Source organism: Micromys minutus, assembly GCF_963924665.1.
Source record: "Micromys minutus genome assembly, chromosome: 1".
NCBI classification, from domain to species: Eukaryota; Metazoa; Chordata; class Mammalia; order Rodentia; family Muridae; genus Micromys; species Micromys minutus.
In genome coordinates, this window is record NC_137969.1 from 259,778,771 (window position 1) to 259,799,436 (window position 20,666).

At 41.5% G+C, this 20,666-nt stretch overlaps 1 protein-coding gene across 1 annotated transcript in view; it reads right to left on the minus strand.

Annotated features, from left to right (window-relative positions):
* The window catches only part of SP4 (Sp4 transcription factor), a 53,236-nt gene extending 42,522 nt beyond the window's left edge, over positions 1 to 10,714 (minus strand). Inside the window, exons 1-3 of the mRNA XM_080933520.1 lie at positions 10,601 to 10,714; positions 10,075 to 10,184; positions 8,014 to 9,568 (exon numbers count right to left, since the gene is read on the minus strand). Coding sequence (XP_080789646.1) covers positions 8,014 to 9,568; positions 10,075 to 10,184; positions 10,601 to 10,607 — 1,672 coding nt within the window. The 5' untranslated portion in view covers positions 10,608 to 10,714. The remainder of the gene's footprint in view (positions 1 to 8,013; positions 9,569 to 10,074; positions 10,185 to 10,600) is intronic.
* Between the last annotated feature and the right edge of the window lie 9,952 nt (positions 10,715 to 20,666).

Sequence of the window (20,666 nt, forward strand, 5' to 3'; positions counted from 1 at the left end):
CTATATACTTCATGGGTTAAACAAACAAACTTAAAGCTGGTAATGCTTCAAGGAGTTAGGGCTCAGTTAGTATCCTGCATCTCCACCTGTTCTTCTGATTCACTTACAAAAGAACAAGCACACTGTTCATACTGAAGTGGAACATCAAAAGGCTACAGATAAAGACTTAAAAGAATCTTAACTACGAATTCAATGCTGGTCACTAAAATGCATATAAAGATGTTAATGTTTTCTCCCATTCATCAAACTAAAGGGCAAGTGACAGGAAACTAAGAATTCTAAACGTAACAGAGAGCAGAAACATGCTTGTGATCTAAACTAATAAACTCACTGCATAATAGAATTGACCTTATATCATCTCTATAATAATAAATGTAGTGTCACCCTAGCCATGATTTCCACTTTAAAGTCTGAAGACAGTATCATACCTCCTCTTATTTGTATTTAAAAATCCTCACCCTGATCATTGCTAGTATTAAGTATTTTCTACTTTTCACCCCAAAAATCCTTGCCCCATAAAAATGTGCCACCCAGGACTACACACAGCAGTGCAGCAGTCAGACAAATACAAGGAATACAGACAAAGCTTTAATCTCAACTCACATTAAGCCAGGAAGTTCCATTTGCACGAGTCCTGCTGCCAAAGTCAGGCTTTCCGTCCTGTGGGTACATAATTCCCCTACTTTAAGTGGAGCATCTTATCTGCTTTACTCATCTCCCCAGCCACAACTCCAGCCTATTAAAAGCACTCTGAATCTCCCTTCTATCTCCTATCACACTGGCACCATCTCATCCCTCGGCCTTTTCTGATTGGTGAATGCAGCAAATAAGGCCATGCCTTCAGCCCAGTACTTAAAGGGCAATGGAGGAAGAGTTACACTGTATCACAGATAGAATGTCATACCAAAGCATTAGACATTGATATTAAATAAATTTTTCCATCCAATTGTGTACACAGCTATGAGTCTTTGAGAAGTTATGACCAGAAATGTTGCAATCAAGATACACTTTAATTCTTGGCATGATGGTACACATCTGTATTCCCAGCACTTAGAGATGGGAGGCGGAAAGATCAAAAATTTAAGGCCAGGGCTGGTAATGGCTAAGAAGATAAAAGTGTTTGCCCCCAAGCCTAATGAGTCCTATTCCTGACCCATATCTGAGGAGAGAATTGTCAAATAACTGCCCTCTGGTCTCTGAATGTGCTATACTCCCTCCTCATTAACAAAACTTTTAAATGTAATTTTAAAAAAGTTTAATACCACCTTCCACTCCGTAGTCAGTTAGAGCACAGCAAGTGGGTTGTATGACCTTATTTCCAAACAGGTAAAAGAAAGCAAAGGAACATGGATGACATACTCCACAGGGCCACCTGACACCTCTATAATACCCTCAAACTGTAAACTAAGATGGCCTCTTCAGACTTCAGTGAGAGGCGCAGGAAGACAGTTGGTAGGATGGACACAACATCCACCTGTAAAATGGCACTGTGTGGCTAATATTATGAACACTAGCTCAGCACCTAACACATGTGAATACAGTAAATGCTTGCTCGCTCTCTCCACAGGCAACATATATAATGTACATACCCATGGCATCCTAATCCAGGGAGGCTTGGTAAAAGGATGATGTCAACCTGGGCTTTCTAGTGAGTTTAAGGCCAGCCAGGGCTACAAAAAGGCAAGATCATTTTGCCTTTTTTTTTTTCTTTAAATCCATTTCTAGTTATTGTTTCAAAAAAAAATGTTGTTGGCCCAAGGATCATATACAGAATTTGCTAATACCATTAGATACAAACTTTTTATTTTATTTTTTGAGACAGGGTCTGTGTATAGTCCAAGCTGTGGTGAAATTAGTTATGTAGGCTAGACTGCATGGCAACTCTCCTGTCCAAGTGCTGAGATTACTGGCCCAAGACATGCTATCCACTTAAACTTAGTGTTTCAAATAATACCACCCAGGTCCTACAATTAAGTTCAGTAACAACAGACCTAGAGCTGTATCTTTCAACAATGTTATATTGAATATCCTGGCACTGGATATCCAGGTGAGACAGGAACCGTCTATCCGTGAGAAGACAAATAGGATAATTCTAATTCTCTAAGTCCTAAATTCAGTTTTATTTTCTCACATGATAATAGAAGATTTGGATAAGCTAGAAATATGGTGGAAAAAAACAGCCCTAACCTGAGTGTAAATCAAGGTGATGGGCTCTGCCTCAAGATATATGTCATTCCACCCTTCTGAGCTTGTTTGTTCATTTTCTAAATTTCCCTAGAACAAGGGTTGGAAAGGCTTGAGTGTGTGTGGGAGGGGGCTGTATATATGTAGACATATACATTCATATATTTGGGTTTTTGAGACAGGGTTTCACTGTGTAACAGACTCCTGGCTATCCTGAAACTTGCTTTGTAGATGAGGTTGGCCTCGAACTCTAAGGGACCCATTCCCCTGCCTCTGTCTCCTGAGGGTTGGGGGGATTAAAGGTGTGAACCACCATGCCAAGCTTCAAGTATATTTTAAGTTGCCTAGTAATTCCAATTTCATTAAGCTTTCATCTCACCATGTACACATCCCTTTAACAATGTTGCGCACTCCCTCAGCAGCACACATTATGTGCATCCCAGGTCAGAGAAGCACCCATGTCTGTGTCAGTGTTTGAGTCATCCCCAGGTACTCACCGCAGCACTGGAGAGCCTGCCCCATAGCTCTGTCTTCACTCAGAACAGTAAAAAAAAAACTTCCATAGCAGTATGAAATGCTCACAACTGTAAGCTATAATCTCCATGGTCTTTTCCAACTAAAAAGCTATCAGGTGGTAAACCTGCTATTTCTGCAAGATCTACCCATGACATCTTCCCTAGCTTCCTTTACAATTGTGCTTCCTTTTCGATTTTTTTCCTCACTCTTGTCTTAATGCTTGTCCCAATATTCCTTAAGTATTACTTATACATTTTCTAAATTTGAAACTGAAAACCAGCCAGTACACTTGAACCTTAGCACTCTGGAAAGTTGGATCAAAAGTGTAAAACCACCTGGGTTTAATGTGAGTATGAAGCCAGGCTCATACTCACATAGTCAGAGAGATCCTGTCATTTAAAAAGACAAGACAAACAAGTGATTTGAAAAGGAGGTAAGTGTTCTTCCTTTGTAGATGAAACACACATATGTTCTTCAATCCCATACAAAATATGTTGTCTTAGTTAGGGTTAGTACTGCCGTGTTGAAATCCCAGACCAAAAACAACTCGGGGAGGAGTTTCTTCGGCTTATATTTTGAGTCACAATCCACTGAGGAGAGCCAAGGCAGGAACTCAAAACTGAAGGTAAGAGCTGATCCAGAGACCATGGAGGAGTGCTGCTTACTGCTTTGCTCCCCAGGGCTTGCTCAGCCTGCTTTTTTATGGAACCAGGACCACCAGGCCAGCGATGGCCCCACTCAGATGGGCTGAGCTCTCCTACATCAGTCACTAACTAAGAAAATGCCCTACAGGCCCAAGTACAGCCCAATCTTACAGAGGCATTTTTCTCAATTGAGGTTCCTTCCTCTCAGATGACTAGCCTGTGTCAAATGGACATAAAGCAAGCCAGCACAGATGTCCTTTAAAAGTCATCCTTTAAAAGTGGCTTTATACAGTACTTTTTATCTTCTATGAAAAAAAGTTTCTGAAGGCTAAAGTCAAACTGGTAAGTAAGAACCTAAACTTAAGTCCCTTATAACAAAGTCCAACCTATTGAACCAGTATTAGATTTTATTGAAAAGGTAACAGAAATAACTGACTCATCTGAAAAGGAAATAACTAAGCACATGTATGAGGATCGTATATACAAGTATGGTTTTCAGATGCCTAAAAAGGGAAATCCAAACCAATACAGCATATACAACAAAGAAAAACACTATCTGGGTTAAATGTCAAGCCAATTTTTCTACCTTGAGTAATTCAGAGGAAAAGGCAGATGTTAAAAAGTTGATTCCCTTTAAGTTATATTTGAACTTTTAAATTAAATGTAAGCTTTACATTCTCTGGTTCCCATTTTTAAATAGTCATCAAGAACTGGCAATTCCATTCCTGACTTCAATCTATATCCTTGGGTTTTAGACTTTAATTCCCTATAAAAAGTAAAGGGATTATGTAAGAGACAAGTTCTTGAATAGCCAGCAACATCTTATCAAGTGTCAACTTCCTTTATGGGGAAACTAGCATAAAAATTTAATTTCGACTGAAATTGACAATCAGCCACTTAATCAAGCAGAAGGACTATGGCATGATAATGTGGACCACTCTGGGTTAATTACTGATATATAAACCAGGAGTCCCACTAACTCTCATTTATAAAGAGATGTAACTCCTGGAGACCAGAGGACCCTGAATAAATAAATACTAGCAGATCTTCTATTCTTATTTAGTTAAAACAGAACTCAAGAGCCCTGCCTACCTCTGCCACCCCCACTGGGATTAAAGGCACAAACCACCATAGCTGGCTGAAATAAAGGTCAATAAACACAGTTGTTATCCGTCAAATTGTTCTTCCCAACAAGAAAATAAAGTATGCAGAGGGTGCAAGTATCTAATTATGACTACACTCATAACTAATTAGATGATAGATGCTGAGCCTAAAAATCAGGATTTTCGGATGAGACCAGAGCAAAGAAAGATACTTTACTGAATGTATTACCAAAGAAAAAAAAGATGTCATAAAAATATAAAGCCTCCAGCTTCAAATTCAGGGTTTCCAATTGCCTTGTGTGATTCTTCCTCTGCTGTCTGTATCATGCAGACTGCCTCCACTTCCCCAAAAGATAAAATAAGCCTGGGCCATAAAAATATTTTAAGCCTTGTTCATGAGGTAGCCATTTTTCTGTCAAAGGTAATTAACAATTTTCCAAGCTCTGATATTTTTCATGAACATATTTTCACTAATATGTAGAAGCTAAAATGTTGCTTACAAAAATAAGAAGAAAGAGGGGCCAGGAATGCAGCTCAGCATGTATGAAACCCTGAGTTTGATCCCCGGTATCCTATAAATCAGGCATGGTTGTGAAGCACTGGGGAAGTAGAAATAGGAGGATTTAGGGAGGAGTTCAAGCCCTACCTCAGCTACCCAGTGAGTGTGAAGGCCGGCCTAGACTGTGAAATCTGTTTGAAAAGGAAAAGTGAAAGTAGAGACTAAAACACTGCTTACCAGAATGAGGGAACAGCTGGGAAGAAGGAAAGTGGGTATGGTTACCTAGCCAGGAGTAACATCTAATACTCAACTACAGCACAGTAGGGTATCTGTGGGTGACAGATGTTAACTGGCAGACAAATTTGAACGTTCCCAAGACAAATGACAAATGTCTAAGTTGATGACATAGACACCTGAATTGCATCATTACACACTGTGTACCACACTGAAATATCACATTGTACCCCACAGTAATGTACATAAATTATGTATCAATTAAAAGTTAAATAACATTCTTAAAACCCATAAATAGTAACAGTGAATATTTTCCCATAAAGTCAACACTGCCATTCTGGAAGGAAAATATAAAGTAACAAAAATTGGGGGCACAAAGTATTAACCCTAACCTAGGGCTCGCTTTTAAAGAGGATGTAGGCATGTGATCTCTCTCATTTTATAGTGCTTAGAGTTCCACTTCTGATAAATTTTAAATGTAAAAACAATAGAAATTAATGAAAATGAAGCAATTTCACTAGACTCATTATAACCACTCTAGGGCATTGCTCCCATGTTACAAACCTTCAAAGAATACTGTCAAGTACCTATTTGTTAGGTAATGGTATAAAGCTGCTAACAGCTAAGCTTAAATTCAGTTAAATTCAGGGAGCTTATATCAGGGTCTATTTCTGCTATATTACAATCAACTCTTTAAAGTATCAACAACATTTTAAATGGTTGGATTTCAGTGGGGAGGAAAAATTCTTTGTATGTAAAGTTTTCCTTACACACTTAAGCAGATCTTTTAAACTATGTGAGCTCTTAAGTTAAAAAAAAAAAAAAAAAAAAAAATGTGCCCATGAAAATCACATATCTAGCAGAGTATTTGGAATAGTCATTGAGCTTTGGTAGTGAGGAGACTAAAATGGCCTAAGTGCCAGTAAAACATGTTCTGGGGCACATATGAACTGGTTTAGCACCCATCGGCTTTCACATTCTGCTTGCTGATTCACTGTTGACTAAACCTTTGGTTCCCAAACTTTATGGAGTTTAAGAATCACCTAGAAAATCTAAATGTCAAATTATTTTACTATTCTACCTCTGCCCCCAAATTGTACTCCTAGAAGCTGTATCTTTTTTTTTCAACTTTATTTAAAAAAAAAAAAACAGAGATACATGTACAGATTTTTTAAAAGCATTTTTTGCATAAAACTATATGGATATGTTTTTGTCAGTACTTGATTTTTTTTTAAAAGAAGTTGCATCTTACACTATTTATAATGCAATATTGCAGGAGTTGGGAGGGGGATCAGAATATTGAATTATCTTCACAATTAGTAAGAGGAAACTTCTAACCATTTCTAACCTAGATTATAAATTACTCAATGTTATGGACCACAATTCAGTAATATTTACCAGGCAACATGAGATGTACGTAATTTCTGCTTTGACAATGCAAACTATTATTCAAACCACCAAAACCAGACACTATTTGGAAATCTCCAGTTAGCATTAATGTTTAGTATGAGTAGGGACTAAGCAGAGGAAGGACAGGAAACAGAACCATCGCTTACATATTTGGGTACTAAAAGTGTTAGGGGAAGAATCATACTCAGTATACTGGCGCTACACACTGTCTACGCAAGAAATGTGGCTGTTTAAATGAAACACACAACCCAATTCCTCAGGCCATTTTCACCATGCTTTATGTGCTCCATCACTCCATAACTAGTGGAGAACATCGGACAGACCAGAGAAACCACTTCTCAAACATCACACACCGTTCTACTGGGCGGTGCTGGTCTAGAAATATCTGGGTTCTCCAGAATGGACAGGCTCTCTACAGATAACGTAATTTTACAAGCACTCGTCGGCTTGAATTATTAACTGTGAAGAACTTTATCTTACTTTTTCTGCATTTATTTCAAGATGGGTCATTCAAAAAGGACAAGCATACTCATCTTAAATTACCAAAATAGAAATCTTTAGTTAATAAAACTTTAAAAGATCAAAGGTACTAAAATCACAGCCAGTTTTCACTAAGTCAGACTCAATGAAGTCTGGTAAAATAAGACCACTCCCCCAAAAGATAATACTATTTTTTAAAGTACTTTAGAAGTTATCTAGTTTTATTGGTAAGAAATAGCAACTGCTTTTAGAGCTGGTTTAAAACAACATGGCCACAATTAGTTAAAGTTACTGACACTTTACTACCTACATTTTTATGGCTTTTCACCAACTTCACACTAGGCATGTTCAGATAATGCAAGGACTATAAGACTTGTCCTTAAATTTTATATACCAAAGACTATTAAAGTCACAATCCTGAATGTAGCAAAAAGCAGGCATAAAAACTTAATGAAACAATTTGCAACTTAAATTTCTATCTTAACTACAACAGTATCTAGTTTAAAACAACTGTACATTAAAGCAAAAATACCTTAAAGACAAAGTGCTGAAATGTAAGAAGGCCCAATTAAAAACCCTTATTACACAGAATTAACATACTACAAACTCACAACCATATATACCAATTCGAGTTAAACCAACTTTGCATCAAGAAGAGATACATGAGCTCATCTTCCCAAAGAGTTCAAGTGTACTCAAATATGATGTTTATAATTATGACTCTAATCAGAAAATGATGTTTAAGAAATAATTTACTGAACTCAACACACAAAACTGAGTGTTAAAAGCTACAGAAATAAAGAGGCCACAGCGAAAACTACATATGGTTGCTGGCGTAATAGTCCAGTTTTTGATCATTCTCCAGTAAATGTACTTCAGAGGTGTATCACAACCTAAAAGGTACTAATCCCTACTAATAATGGGTTAAAAAGATGTAGCTTACCTGCAACACTAGTGATTGTTACTGGAACTCCCTGAACTTGAACACCCGCAGCACCCAGGTTGGCAACGCTCACTGTCTGAAGGTTAGGCACTGATGCAAGCTGGGCAGTATTCAAAGTTATTGGGGCACCAGCAACAGCCACAGGAGCAATCTGAGCAAGAGTTGTGCCACCGCTTGAAGACACTGGGGTGATGGTTAACTGCTGGGATAACCCAGCATTCTGAACTTGCAAATTTGAGAGACTCTGAATATTCTGGACCTGGACAGTTTGCCAGCTGATTTGCCCTGAAGGTGTTAAAGTTGGAGCCCTGATAAGCACCTGAGTCGGGTTTACTGCTTGAAGTTGAACGTTCTGCAAAGGCTGCTGCTGGATGGTCTGAATTGTCTGTCCTGACTGGAGTTGAAATGACTGTGGTGGGATAGCTTGAATGATCTGCTGCTGAGGCTGCTGGATCTGGATTTGCTGCAGGATAGGCTGGCCTACAATCTGTACCTGCTGAAGAGAATTTGACTGATCCTGTGCGTTCTGTATCCCATTGGACTGAAGCTGACTGGAGCTCTGGGCTTCAGACTCGGTAGCAGCAGGTGTCTGTGGTTCCTCAATGGTGCGTTCAGAACTACTGGCTGATGTGCTTGCATACTGGCCCGCATCTGCTGAGCTCACTAGTGTGTCACTGCTCGTCAGAGATGTTGATGCAGTGGTTGTGCAGGTAGTAGAGGACGTGGGCGAATCAGGCATGGTGCTGGCGGGTGCAGTGCTGGTGGTGGGCGTAGACACTAACTGATTCCCATTGGAAGTCCCACTATCAGTAGTAGTAGTAGGCTGGCCAACTTGTCCAGTCCCTCCTCCGGCAGTCACGTTATTGATTACTGGCAAAGCTAAAGTCACTCCTCCGATGTTAATTGGTAGGGTTGTTACAACTTGAGCCTGAGTTCCAGGAAGGGTTTGCAATTGCAATGGTATTGAAACACCAGGTCTAATTTGTACTGGAACTGTCTGATTTGCCAGGTTTTGAGCAAGGATATTCCCAGAAGCTGTCCTGTTAGCAGCTGTGAGGATAGCTTGATTATTACCTGCAGAAATGAGCTGAATTTGACCCTGCAAATCCTGTAGAGATGAACTACTAGTTGGATTGATTTGAATTTGCTGACCTTCCACCGTCTGAAGTTGGGGGATCACTTGGTACTGTACACTACCGCTTGGATTCTGTACTTGTATGACTTGAAATTGATTAGGGGTGGAAGGATTACCTGATTTAGTTTTTGTAGGAGAGGAACTCCCGTTATTACTGCTGGAAGAGCTAGATGAACTAGAAGCTGGCTGAGAAATGTTATTTTCTTTTGAAGTAGGAGGAGTGGAGGCAACCAGTTGCCAAGCGTTTCCAGCAAGCTGAGTTGTCACCAGTTCTAGCTGCTGTGGTTGATTCTGAAGTTGCACCAATCCTTGGCTTGGATCTATAATAATCTGCTGTTGTCCAGTTGCTTGATTTTCACCAGGAGTCCCTATTTTGCTGCAAGTAGCTGCCAGTAAAGCCAGAGGAGAGGGCTGAGAGTCCTACCCAAAATGGGAGGGGAAAGGAGAAGGAGGGGGAAAAAAGTGGGCGGATTTAGTGGAAGACAGCAGTCTGGAGGGGGTTATTTATTTTGAGAGCTCTAAGTATCAGAACACACTCAATAGGCAGCAGAATTAAAAGGGAAATATGAACAAAAGCAGGTAGTAGAAGCTATATGAATAAAGAGGCAAGTCCTGTTACATAAAGTTTAAATAAAAAGGAATTTTCTGGTAAACTTTCTTAAAGTGTTATTCTTCTAAACTCAAAATGCCCTTGGGAAAATAGACACCGTTTTTCTAGCAGTCTGAATTCCTGATGTAATATAAACATCGTTATGGCCTCAACTATGGGAAATCTTCATGAATTTACGATTTAAGTTCCTCACTCAGAAAGATGCTTTGAATGGATAAACATTTTTATTCTGTCCTTTACTTCTGGGTATTTAAAGGGCATAACTCCCTCTTCCCTAAAGCTTTGTGTTGAATTTTGTTTTAACGTTTGCTTTTACCTGGGAGCCTGAGGTTTTGGGTTTTTTATTGTTATTCTCTGGCTCAGAGGTTTTCCCTCCTTCTGTAGCCATCGCCGCTGCCGCCTCCTCCTCCTCCTCCTTCTTCTGATCTGCAACAACCCCCCCACCACCAACACACACGACAACAGGTTATTAGGATTATTATTATTCGTTCTCCTCCCTTCTTCCCCCTCCCTCCTCCTGAACATTAATCTCCGTAAACCCGCGATCCGTGCACACCGGCAGGGGGTGGGGGAGAAGGAGGGAAGGGAGGAGGGGGCTCTCACGAAACGTGGTTTGAAACCCGACCCATAGGCTCCAGAGCAACACCCAGAAGGAGGTTGTTCTAGCTCAGACATTAAGACAAAACACAGCCCTCCTTCCCTCCCCCTGGTTCCCTCCCGCCCTCTCCTCCTCCCCTTCAAGCATCTCGGCGGCCCCGGGGGAGGGGGAAGCGAGCAGGGTCTGGGGAGGGAGGGACGAAGGGAGGCGGTGAAGGAGACCGAGGGGGGTGGAGAATACGTACCGCTCATCCCGCATTAACAGGACAAACCCTCTCAGAGACACTGGGATAGAGGTGGGTGGGGGTGGGGGCGAGGCGGGAGGAGAGGCCGGTCCCGCCCGCCCGCGGTGGCTCGGAGGAGGCTGTAGCTGGCACAGGCTCTGCCTCTTTTTCCGCGAATGGCCGCCGCTGGGCTGTGGCGTAGCAGCTCCTCTCTCCGCCCGAGCCCGGCTGACTCGCCCTTGATTGACAGCGGCGGCGCGCGGCGAGGGCGGCGGCGCGGGCCGGGGGCGGAGCCAGGGCGGTGCGAGCGCGGCGACTCCCCACCCCCCTCGGCCTGCCTCCGCCGGCGCCGCCGACTCTCCACCCCTTCCCCCAGCGGATTGGCCGCCGACCTGCCGGGGCCGGGGCGCTGGGGCCGCCCTTTCTCCTCCCCTTTGCCCGGCTGGTGCTCGCTGCTGCTCGGCTTCTGCCTTCTCGGCCAGCGGCGCGTGCCCTCTCGGTGAGCTATCTGCGGTTTGCTGCCGGCAGGCCCTCCATACAGCCAAACTTGTTGTCTCAGGATATCCCGCCCCCTACTCAGTTCCTGGCGCCCTCCACTCAAAAACGCGCCGCAGCGTCTTGCGAGGGGCCGCGGAAGAAAGACATGGAACTAAGGTTTAAGGGAGAGGAGCGGGTCGTGCGCGGGGAAGCGTGAGCTCCCTGCGATCCCGAGATCTGAATGGACTGACGGCTGCCCACTCGGCGTGAGCATGGCTTTCCTAAGGCGCATCCGGACCCGGGCGCCCTTTTTCCCTGGCTCGGCTCTCATTGGGTGAGGCTACTGACGTGCTGCGAGTCGTGGGAGGAGGCGGGCGGGCCTCTGCCGCAAAGGCTTTCGGGTCTTGTAGTTTTCGACGGCTATCCGATTGAGGCACCGCCTTCCTCCCGCCCCCGAGCGCGGCCTGGCTACGGAGCCTAGAGTTGCCCGAGGGGGCGGTGGCAGCAGGGCGTGGCCGGGGCCGAGTGGGAGTTGAACCCAGCGCAGGGGAGGGAGAAATGGGTGTTGTTTGCCTGGGCCTATCGGCCGAGCGGGGCTGCTGGAACCGCCCCTGCCACCGCCCCCTCAGCTGAAAGCCGCTCCCCGCGGGGCGAGTTCACACCCGGACCGCGCGGCGATTGAGCGGGCGGAGGTGTTGGGAGGCAGGGTCTGCTGTCCTCGGGGTTTGAATGAAGCTGACTTGGGGTACATCCTCTTCGCCCTGCTTTCTTTACTCGCTTAGCTCGCCGGGGCCTCCGGTCCGAGCGCGAGGCCTGTGTTCCCACCGAGCAGGAGCTTCCATTTTATTTGTTGTATCTCTGGCTGGCTGCTGGTGCAGAGCAGTGACTGTCTTCTAGGGTGGCCACGAGTGCGCCTTAGAGTCTGCGTTCTTGGCGCGCTCCTTGCTCCTAGAGGTCTCACAAGGTTGTCCGGGCAAAGGAAAGCCCGGCTGCATGTGGGTCAGCTCTGGTCATGGTTTTAGTGTAAGCTTCTAGGCAAGTGGAATTCACAGCTAGCTGCGCACAGCACTTTGTCAAATGCTCTTGAACCGGCCCCTACCTTCTCTCCAAAGACATGAAGTCAAGATACCAGGGACCATACCGGAGACTGATGAAGTGTACCGAAGCTAGAAATGAGTCCCAAATACAATCCTTGGAGACAGGATTACACACTAGGCTTAAAGCGCTCCACATTTATTGACATGGACCCCACATTCAGCTTTGGGTGTTTTTGTCCGTGCCTGAGGTCTGACATGTAAGGGTGAGTGAGGAGTCAGGTGCTGTACTTGACTACTGCTTCCTTGATCAAGTATTTGGGGCGATGAGACAAAGCCATAGCGGTAAAACAAAACAACCGGAGTAAAGAATTACAATGTTGCCTACTCCATTTTATGAGTTGAAGATGCCATAGTAATCTCATTCCATACACATCCCAATTCACTAGATCTTAGAAAGCTCAGAAGCGCTTGTTATATTTATAGATATAGTCTCACCTCTAGCACCGCCTCCCATCCAGTTCGACAAACTGAAAGCAGACCAGGCATGAATTGGAGCGTTCCTTGTAGTTCTCTTTAGTCAACTTGCCTCAGAGAAGTAATGGCAGAGAATAGATTTACAAAATGTCCTAGAAGTCCTGCTCCCTGTTGATAAGTAGGTATACTGGTAACCAGGAACAGTGACAACCCTAACTTTTCCGAGAACCAAGAGCTGCAAGTTCCTTGCTAAATGTTTATATTCCCCAGACCTAAACTCAGTACTGGAACTCTGTCTCTTGGTATGATGGTGTTTGGAGTCAGAGTCTTGGGGGGATTTATGGTTAGATGAGGTAACTCTCATAAGTAAAACATACTGATCTTAGAAAACCTATCTTTTATTCTGCTGTCTCCCCCCCCCCCCTTGTGACGTACAATGACCACAAGGCCCTCACCAGAACCTGGCTGTCCATATCTTTATATCAGGCTCCTTCTAAAGCAGTTAAAATAAACTGTTGTTGATAAGCTGTGGGTTTGTTATAGCAGCCTGGGCTGATTAAGACACTGGCTGAGTCTTGAAGCCTGGTGACAAATGAACTGCTTCTTAGGGACTGACTCTTATATTGTTTTCCATGTACTGGAGGCGTAGCTAGATGAGGTATTGTCAAGAGGACAGCCACTCCCATAGTGCCGTCCTAATTTAAGCTCTGTACCATTACACTGTGGTCTACTTAATATTTCTTTAAGCCATTTTGCTTGTTTTTGTAACAGTTATTTTAGGAATTTTGTATTAGCTAAGCATGGTGGCTCATTCCTTCAATTCCAGCACTTGGGAGGCTGAAGCAAGTGGGTCTTGTGAGTTTGAGAATAGCCTAGTCTATATAAGAGTTCCAGGCCAGCCAAGCAATATTATAAGACCCTTTCCTTAAAAATTGATGAAAGCAAACCTGTTCTGCTATAGAAATTACTATAAATTACTATAGAAATAGTAATTCCCTAACAAAGACTCTCTCTCTCTCTCTCTCTCTCTCTCTCTCTCTCTCTCTCTCTCTCTCTCTCTGAATCTTGTTTCTAACTTGACCTTGTAGCTTTGCTTCCTTAGTCCAGTTTTAGCAAGAAATCTGATGCATGTTGACAGTCTCCCACCCTTGATATCTAACCAAATTCTCCATCACTTGCCCTTGATATCACTTTTCAGTGGTAATCTTGTCAGTAATTTTCTATTTGATGACCTACCTGTTCTTGACTGCATATCTCTATTTGCTCTTTTTTAAGCCACAGTTGAGCTGGGATTGCAAGCATGCAGCACCATACCTGGTTTATGCGGTGCTGACGATCAGACCTAGGGCTTCATGCATGCCAGGCAAGCAGTCTGTCACTGAGCTCCCCAGCTTGAAATAACAGCCTCCACTCCTGGAGGCCAAAGACCAGGACTCTGAATCTGCAAAATGTCAACTCAGACAATGAGATTGAAGCAGCTCTCCAGATGGCTTGATTGAATAGTTTAGGAGACAGACCATGGGCCCACATATGACATGAATGAAAAGATTTCTTTTCTGAGTCCTTTTAGGAGACACTTGCTGAAATAACCATTGAACCACTTCATTTTCTCTCTTGGAATTAGATCGCAAAAAGGCTTAGAGAGTCATCAAGCCTAAAACAGTTCCATGTTTACCATCCACTTTTTCACAAAGCACACTGAATGAGAGTGGTTGACCAGGAATCAGACACCATTTCGAAGGGTGTATTTACAAGTGGCTTCATGAGTACATAAGAAACCATGCATGGTACCATAATAAAGGCCTGGAAAGTGTTCAGAACTATCTTTACAACGTAAATTTCTTACCCAATTAAAGCCATTTTTAGAAAGCAGAAATAGTTCAAAGTATTCAGAGCAAGCATTTGCAAGAAAATGGATAAAAGTTGAGTGTGAATGTGTGGGCCTTTTAAAAGTTATAAATAATGTTTGTAAGTGGCATTGTTAAGTGTAAATGACCAAGTAACAAATACAGATAAGTACCCAGACAGCCTGTGTGTGAGCAGCTAGAATTAATAGCTTGGCCTTTCTTCCGTATGCTCAGTTCCTTAATGGAATACTAATTGGCAGGAGGTTCGCCATTGAGTTCCAGGACATACATTCTAGATATATATAACAGTACCAAGCGTTAAAAAAAAAAAAAAAAAAAAAAAGGAAGAAAGAAAGGAAAAGCAAACAAAACCCATTACATTTCACACTTTTTAAATATCAAGTTTCTGGTTTCCAGTTTTATTTGTCATTAATGCAAATTAGGATGAAATGAATAGTTCTTGAAAATGACTGGGACATAATATTGATTTATGCATTCAGAGGACTATAATGTAGCCAGCAAATAAAAGATTTTTAGTCAATGTAAAAGTTGAAATAGAAACAAAATGATTTTCCTAAGGTTGGTAATCAAAAAATACATCATAAACCTGGCTTCATAGTGCACATGGTAATCTCTGGTCTGTGCAGCAAAGAGAGACCTGGACCCAAACAACAAATCTGCATTTAAAATTAACTTTCCAAAATGCCAATTGCTTGTTTGTTTGATCCAGTATTTTTGACTGGTAATGGGATTTTTTGTTGGATCTTTATTAGGAGAATATGTCACTGGAAGCAGACTATTTGGATTTACTTTCTAGTCTGTTACCAATAAATGTACAGCCTTGAGCAGGTGATCTGACCTCTCTTAGCCTCCATCATTCATGTAAAGAAAAGAAAGACAAAAATATGAACATTTACATTATATAGTTATTTCAGGAATTAGGTGAGATTAAACTCTCCTAGAATAGTATTTGGTAAACTCTCCTTGTTAACTATCTGGCTGGAAGTGTAGCCAAACCTTAGTATGCATGAGACCTGGATTCTGTCCTAGCAACCAGCAGGAAAAGGTTCCGGGAGGGAGGACAAGAAGTTAGCTAGTTATCCTTTTTCTTTTTTATTGTGTTTTGTAGTGCTAGAGATGAGACTTGAAGTGTATTCGTTCAAAGCAAGCACACTACCATTTTGCTAACCCCATTGTTATGGCGTTATCAAATATAACTGCCCATTCACTTGTTATTACTGTTATTAAAACAGGTAGTTTTAACAAGCCAAACACAGAAATATGTACAACAGAAGCCTCTCTATCCCATCCATTTTCTCCTCAATCACTGGCATTATCAGTGTTAACTGTTGATGTATCCTTTGTCACTTTGGCTTTTGTAAATTATACATGTTTGTTCTTGAGTATGGGATTTTAATATAAAATTATATATACAAGCACACATCCAGTCATATATGTACAAACTGGCCTTTTTAATGCCTTAATACATTATAATTATCTAACAAAAATATGAATTGAAATTATCCTTTTAATGAAATGTTACTTGATACTAAAATATATTTTATTCAGTACAAATACTGTTATCATTAGGACTACTGTGCCTGACTATAAGTAATTCATAATAAACATACTTGTTTCAGTACCAGCAAAGATAGTTTTATACTGACACTTCTGTTTTGGTGGGATGATTTCAGCAGTGGATTGCTTTCCGTGAGACTGGATATTCACACTTTTAATAGCTATAATAAGATTACTGAAAAGGGCTTATTGTATCCCATATATTCTCCTAGTTACTATGACAGTACTCATGTCTCTACAGCATCACCAACACTGATTATTTCCAGCCTGCTCAGCTCTTGGAGCTGGCACAGGTAGAGTGCACCTGCTGGCTGCTGGTGAAGACCCAGGCACCTTTGCTTTGTGACCTTGTGCTTTTCCCATCTCCTTCTCTCTCCTCCTCCACCACCTTTTCCTCTCCCCTTCCCCTCCCTCTCTCCCTTCCCCTCCCTCTCTCCCTAACCCTCCCTCTTCCTTCTCCCCTTCTCTCTCCCTTGTTCCCTCCCCCCTCCAGCTGAGTGTATATGTTAGCTTTATGCCTTGCATATCATATGCAGTCTTAATGTAGTTTCCCAGTGTATTCCTTTTTATTGTATATTCTGTATGATTAGATTTGAACTCTATTTTGCATTGGGTAATACCAATCCAAATGAATATTTTCATAGCTAATATATAGGGACCAGATTATTATTATTGTTATTATTATTATCATTGTTGTTATTTATTATTATTATTATTATTATTATTATTATTATTATTATTATTATTGTACTCTGGCTCATGACAATCATTCAGTGTGTATGTAATGAGTCAGCAACATTTCAAGATTTAGTACATAATCAATATAAAGTAACCACTTGAGGCTATTTTGTTTTTGAGGTTTTTTTGTTTTGTTTGTTTGTTTTGCTCTGTGACCCTGGATGGCCTCAAACTGGCCACCCCCCTGCCTCAGCTCTTGGAGTACAGGCATGTGCCCTGAGGTGGCATAAATTAAAACACTGGTTGACAGGAGGGCTGAAGGCATGTGTCCCCCAGGGAACAGTGTTAACACCCAGACATTATAACCAGTTATCCACCCCAGCAGCTGCAGGCATTGATTTTTTTTTTTTTTAAAGGAAGGTTATGGATTCTCTGAACTATCCCAAGGGAACCTAGAAATAATAACATTCTGGTTATATTTCCATATTTATTTTTATTCATAACTTTTTTCTTCCTCAAAGGATCTGTAATATGTCATGTGATAATAACATAGGGATTGAAATATAAAATTAGATCCAATATAAAGGAAAAAACTGTACAACAATAGTGTCAACATATATTTTATCTGAGCTTTAATTTTTGGCGCCAAGTTTCCTAGCAGCCAGAGCAAATAAAGAAATGTGTTTGTATCGCTTCATTGTCCTAAGAGGGATGGAGGTTATGCGCCACTTGTCTCAGAGAGAGCAGCTCTTCCTAGCTCCAACAACTGTGAGCTACTGTAGTGCATAACCTACATGTATGCATGTGAATTGTCATTTTAGGCACTTAAAATTCTTGAGAGAATTAATTATATTACATTTAAGGATATGCTTTAATGGAACCTACTGACTTCCTTTGTAGAATTATAAAGAAAAGGTTTATGTTTGTTTTAGAATTAGGAAAGAGATGGCTCTGTGGCTAAGAGCTCTGGCTGCTCTTCCAGAAGGCTGGGGTTCAACTCCCAGCACTACATGATGGCTCACAACCAACTATAGTTCTAGTTCCATGGGATCGCCACTCTGTTCAGGCACCTGTGGGCACTAGACACACACACACAGAGAACACAGACATACATGTAAACAAAATATCTACATATATAACAAAATAATTATAAAAATTTGTAAAGATGAATCAGTGATCATGTAAGAGCAATTTTCTCCTAATATAGGGAGAATTGAAAATTGAGCAACAATATTTGAAAACTGCAGGAGATTGATCAAGAAGATATTGTTGCAGGCCAGCTTGGGATATATACAAAGACTCGGTCTGAACAAACAAGGTGACTCCCAAGTAAAGGTGGAAGGAGAGAATTGACTTCTGCAGATTTTCTTCTCACCTCCACATGTGCACCATCGCCTGAGTGCACCGCCAGCGCCAGCACGTGAAATAAATAGCATAATAATAAATACATAAAGAAAGAAATGTAAAGATTCATTTTAAAAAACAAACATTTGAAAATTGAACTAGGAGGCATAAAGGTAAAGTTTGGATCTTGATAAATTACATGTGAATTTAAAACCCAAGATTTGTGATTTTGTTGTCACAAACTATCTTGAAGCTTTCTTGAACATTTGAAAAGTTCACACCAAAACACTTAAGATACCGAATTAGATTGAGTCAAAAGTAGATTATCTAGGAATTTCAGCTAATGCCCAAAATTTTGATCTTTTCATATGAGTTTCAGTTTTCTCTAACAACAAAAGCAGTTACCTATGGAGAGCAGTCTACCTACTCTGTAGTAAAACCGACTCCTCAGCCTACACATGGGACAGAGATGGGGAACAAATGTGTAGGTCATGTACAAATAAACTCAAAGTTAAGCACAAGGTTTAAAAAAGAGTGTTTACTTTTATTGCTTCTGCTGTTTGAGGGAACGAATCTAGAGCCGTGTGTTCTAAGCACAGGTTCTACCGTTGAGCTGTGTCCCTGAGCCATAGCATTCCTTTAAAACTGTTCTGGGTTGTTTTCTGACTTATCAAGCTAGGACTTTCATGTTTACCCAAATTCTGGTGGGTCCGTAAGAAATGAGATTTGTTAGAATATCAACTGTGGTGTTCAGGTCTCTTGGTTTCAACCCTTACAAAGTGAGGGAGGTTAGGTAGGATAGACTTGAGTGTGAGTTTGGAATCCACAAGCAAGGGCTCCTGTAGTAGCTCCCTGACTAGTTACTTAATATCCCTGGATTTCCTCATCTACATGTAAAAGTTACATTATAATTCCTATAACATAAAGTTATTAAGATTAAGTGAACTTCTCTCCATAATAGGCACTTAATTAATTTGAAGTTCTTTCCTTCTGATTCAGTGATTATATTATCATTTAGGATAATTCTTAATTTCCCCCTTTTTTCTAGTTCTAAATATATAGTGGTTAATTAAAGTAGGCCAAGGGTCTTCTCCATGAGCAAATAATGGCTTGGGGTTCTCAAGTAGCCTTTTAGGGTTTCAAGATCTATATGTGTGTAATTTTTTTTAAAGCGCTTTACTATAACACAGAGTAATTCAATTTAAATTTAACAATTGGAGAGTGTCTCTTCTTAGCTCCAAAGAATCAGATTTTTTTTTTCAGTATGAAGATTTCTCCACCTAAGCTGAGTGAGGAACTTGTCCAGCCAAAGGAACAGACTTCAGAGCTGGCTCCTGGCGACAGTCAAGGAGGCATCGAAAGCCTCAAGGCTAGGATCTGCAGCACAAGTTTCCCAGTGGCTTGTTCAAGGCAGTGTTTGTTGTGGTTGGTGCTGTCTGCATCTATTAGGAATGGAGGTGATGAGTTCCTAGTAAGACAGGAGATATTGAAGAGAAACCAGGAGAACAAAAGGGATTGAGAGCAACCCTACTAATAAATGTCACCATCACCAAGATCATTGGAACTGATCTTCACCAGAGTTTTCCTTTTCCCAGCAGAAGTAAGCACTCTGGATGAACACAGAGAAAGAACAGTCTTATCAACAAATACAGACATGGTGACACTATTGTCAAGATGAGCCATAGGTGTGCTGTTTTCCCAGAGTGTGTCCCAAAGGTGCCACAAAGCATTCTTGCTAAGTGTTTCAGAGTTGTAGTCATATCCTGACAGGTCGCATGGATATGAAGGAAAATAGAAGGTGTTTCTCAGGAATAGAAAGTTGGGGAAAGAAAGCAACATGATTGTACAAGCTGTGAGGCTCACAACAAACACAGCAGTCATCAGTTTCTATCACAACACTTGTAAAGCCTTCCACAAAAAAGTACAGCACTGCTATGGCTTGCTCCTGTCAACCAAGCCAAACCTGAGTATTTTTAAAGGATGACATCAATTGAGAGAAAAGATAGGCCAAGACATCAATACGGAAGGTGTGGTTGGAAGTTTGCAGGTCTGTGGGAAAGGTACTGCAATTGTCTTCAAACACTTTCAGGCCTGTTACAGAGTGGTTGGGTGGTGGTGGTGGTGGTGGTTGGGTGGCAGTGGTGGTGATGGTGGTGGTGATGGTGGTGGTGGTTTTGTTGTTTTATGCAGTTGCAGAAGCTAGAACTAAGATCAATACGTGAATGCCATCAAGGGATATATTTGTCACTATATAAGAAAGTACTTCCTGGAAAGGAGACTAGACTGTTGGTCAGAGGATAAACAAAGTTTCAAAAAGAAAATTGTGGAGTATTAGAAATGAAACACGTGGAGCTGGAGAGTGCCCCTATATGGGAGGTATTCAACATCCTCTTGGGAATGTTGTAAAGAAGGTTTTATATTTCTGGGAGCGGGAGCAGATTTAAATTTAGTGAAGATTCAACTTACTGAAATTGGGGAGTACTTTTTAAGATCGAAAAACAAAGAGATTGCTTGCCAGTGGGTTCTCTGGATTCCGGGAAGAAGGAAGACCAGGTAGACAAGACAAGGGACTGACAGTGCTTGGCAGATCCTACTTCCCCAAGGACAGATCTGTTGGGAGAAGTGCTATCAAAAGGCAAGTTGAGAGTCAAG